This window comes from Phytophthora infestans, genomic scaffold, assembly GCF_000142945.1.
Source record: "Phytophthora infestans T30-4 supercont1.18 genomic scaffold, whole genome shotgun sequence".
In the NCBI taxonomy this organism is placed as follows: Eukaryota; Oomycota; class Peronosporomycetes; order Peronosporales; family Peronosporaceae; genus Phytophthora; species Phytophthora infestans.
In genome coordinates, this window is record NW_003303741.1 from 768,555 (window position 1) to 770,558 (window position 2,004).

Consider the following 2,004-nt stretch of genomic DNA (forward strand, 5'->3'; position numbering starts at 1 on the left):
TTCGTTACGAGATCCAGTAGGCAGTCGTTGGCTCTCTTCCTTGGCGGCAAAGACTTCATGTATCGTGCGCACGAGTTTCGCCTCGAAGGAATCGCGAGAGCTCATTGTACCACCGACGGTGGCCTTCATCGTTCTCTTGGGCTCTGCTGCCTTGTCGCGTACATAGAGAAGAGTGCTCAGTGGAGGAGTGCTGCGAGATGCCATGGCGCAGGGATCTGACTGGTGCTTGGTCTGACGACGGTGCTGCAAATTTGCAAGTGAATGTGATGCCGCAGATGTGATCCTGCCGTACTATCGCCCCGTTACAGCACTTTTGCAACGCTGCTGCATCGTTAAAGAGCGGCGATCCAACGATAAAAAAGACCACATGCTGGATGCTTTTGGCGGGCATTTCCCTACATGTACGAATTGTATACCCAAGCATTAAGCTTTGGAAGCTTTGACCATGTATTATTTTTTGTGAGTGAAATCGAAGATTTGCATTATTTTTATAAAGTATAGCAATTCATATTATAGCGTCCAATTGCGTGGAGCTTCGAGAATTCTAGCCGATCGAGCATCTGCTGCGCCTCCTGGATATCGAGAATCCCACCAGAGGCTCCTGACGATGTCAAAAAGAGCGACTCTGCTTCAGCAATCGTGCTCACGTGGCGCATTTAATAGTCTACTACATGATCTCTTTATTTATTCTTTTTAACTGGCACTGCTATTCTTGCAGCAAAACCGTTTCTTCTCCATTATCCTGTGTCCATGTCAACACACACCTGCAAATTCGGTGCTTGTGTAGGATGGAAATACGAGAGAAGCAGCGACAGCATATTCGCAAAGATCAGTCCGACAATCTGGACGATGCTACTCTAGAACCGACTGCCATATCTCGAAGACAGGCCGAACTGGTGGAGGCAAATGAGCGACTGCAGCGCACAGCTCAGGTAACGAGCATATTACAAACATTAAATTACTTTATAGAGTCGTTGAACTTGTACAATTTTGTACCCCTGACAGAATTTCTCGTTGGAATGGAAATCGTTTCTCCAATACGCGATGAAGATCAAGCAGGAATCGACTACATGTAGTTCAAGTGGAAAAGACCTGGAAGATTTACTATTGAAAACTCAAGACGGTCTCGTTCTACTACGCGAGCTACCCGATCGACGAGACCAACAATGGAAAGAGGTAGGCGAACAGTATGGATATCAACGTCAGGACAACAAGGTCGATGCTTTTGAGAGCGTATCACAGTCGACAAAGCATCCAACATGGCTACAGACTCTCGTTTCGAAGCTGTCACTACTGAACGTGCAAGTGGCAACTACTGCTCATTGCGCAGTGAAAAGATCGGAGTCGATACTCTCTCCAAGTCTCTTGAGGCTGCGTGCCCTTGCGCTAGAGAGCTATCATCGACTCGAGCATGGACAGGACAGATTTTCTGCTAACGCTATTGACTTTGTACACGTCCAGGATGTGAACTTGCTGCTCCAATTCAACTACTTGAAACATCAACAGTCCGTTGCTATGGAGAGATTCTTCATCCGTCTCAAGTGGCTGCCTGTAAGTCATCGCTTCCATCTTCGACAACGTATGCTGGCGCTTACCCACCAGCAGAAAATGAAAAATACTCCTCGACCTAACGTATCGACGGCGTATAGGAACAGCGAAGATCACTTGCACTGTCCACTATTCGTGATGTTTACATCCCACTTTGTTGCAGAGTTGAAAGCCTTGGCGCAACAGTATTCTTTACCGATCCTTCCTGACATGGAGAATGATGAAGAATGCCAGGCTTTTAGGCAATCTGCAGACGAGTGTCTTATTGCAATAGTCTCTAGTTTTACACCAGACGATATTATTAACACTGACAGGAGATTGGAAAGGAACTTGGAAACGTTAGTGCATACGTACGCGGGGAGCTCTCGATGGGACCTTATCCAGCGTGGATATCTCGGTAATTGCGAGCCGATTCCGGGGCCGATTGAGCACACGTTGACAGCTCTTCGCAGTGGG

At 47.2% G+C, this 2,004-nt stretch overlaps 1 protein-coding gene across 1 annotated transcript in view; it reads left to right on the forward strand.

Annotated features, from left to right (window-relative positions):
* Positions 1-788: 788 nt before the first annotated feature.
* The window catches only part of PITG_10331 (uncharacterized protein), a gene marked incomplete at both ends in the record, with an annotated part of 2,063 nt that continues 847 nt past the window's right edge, over positions 789-2,004 (forward strand). The window contains 3 exons of the mRNA XM_002902100.1: positions 789-932; positions 1,121-1,176; positions 1,875-1,945. Coding sequence (XP_002902146.1) covers positions 789-932; positions 1,121-1,176; positions 1,875-1,945 — 271 coding nt within the window. The remainder of the gene's footprint in view (positions 933-1,120; positions 1,177-1,874; positions 1,946-2,004) is intronic.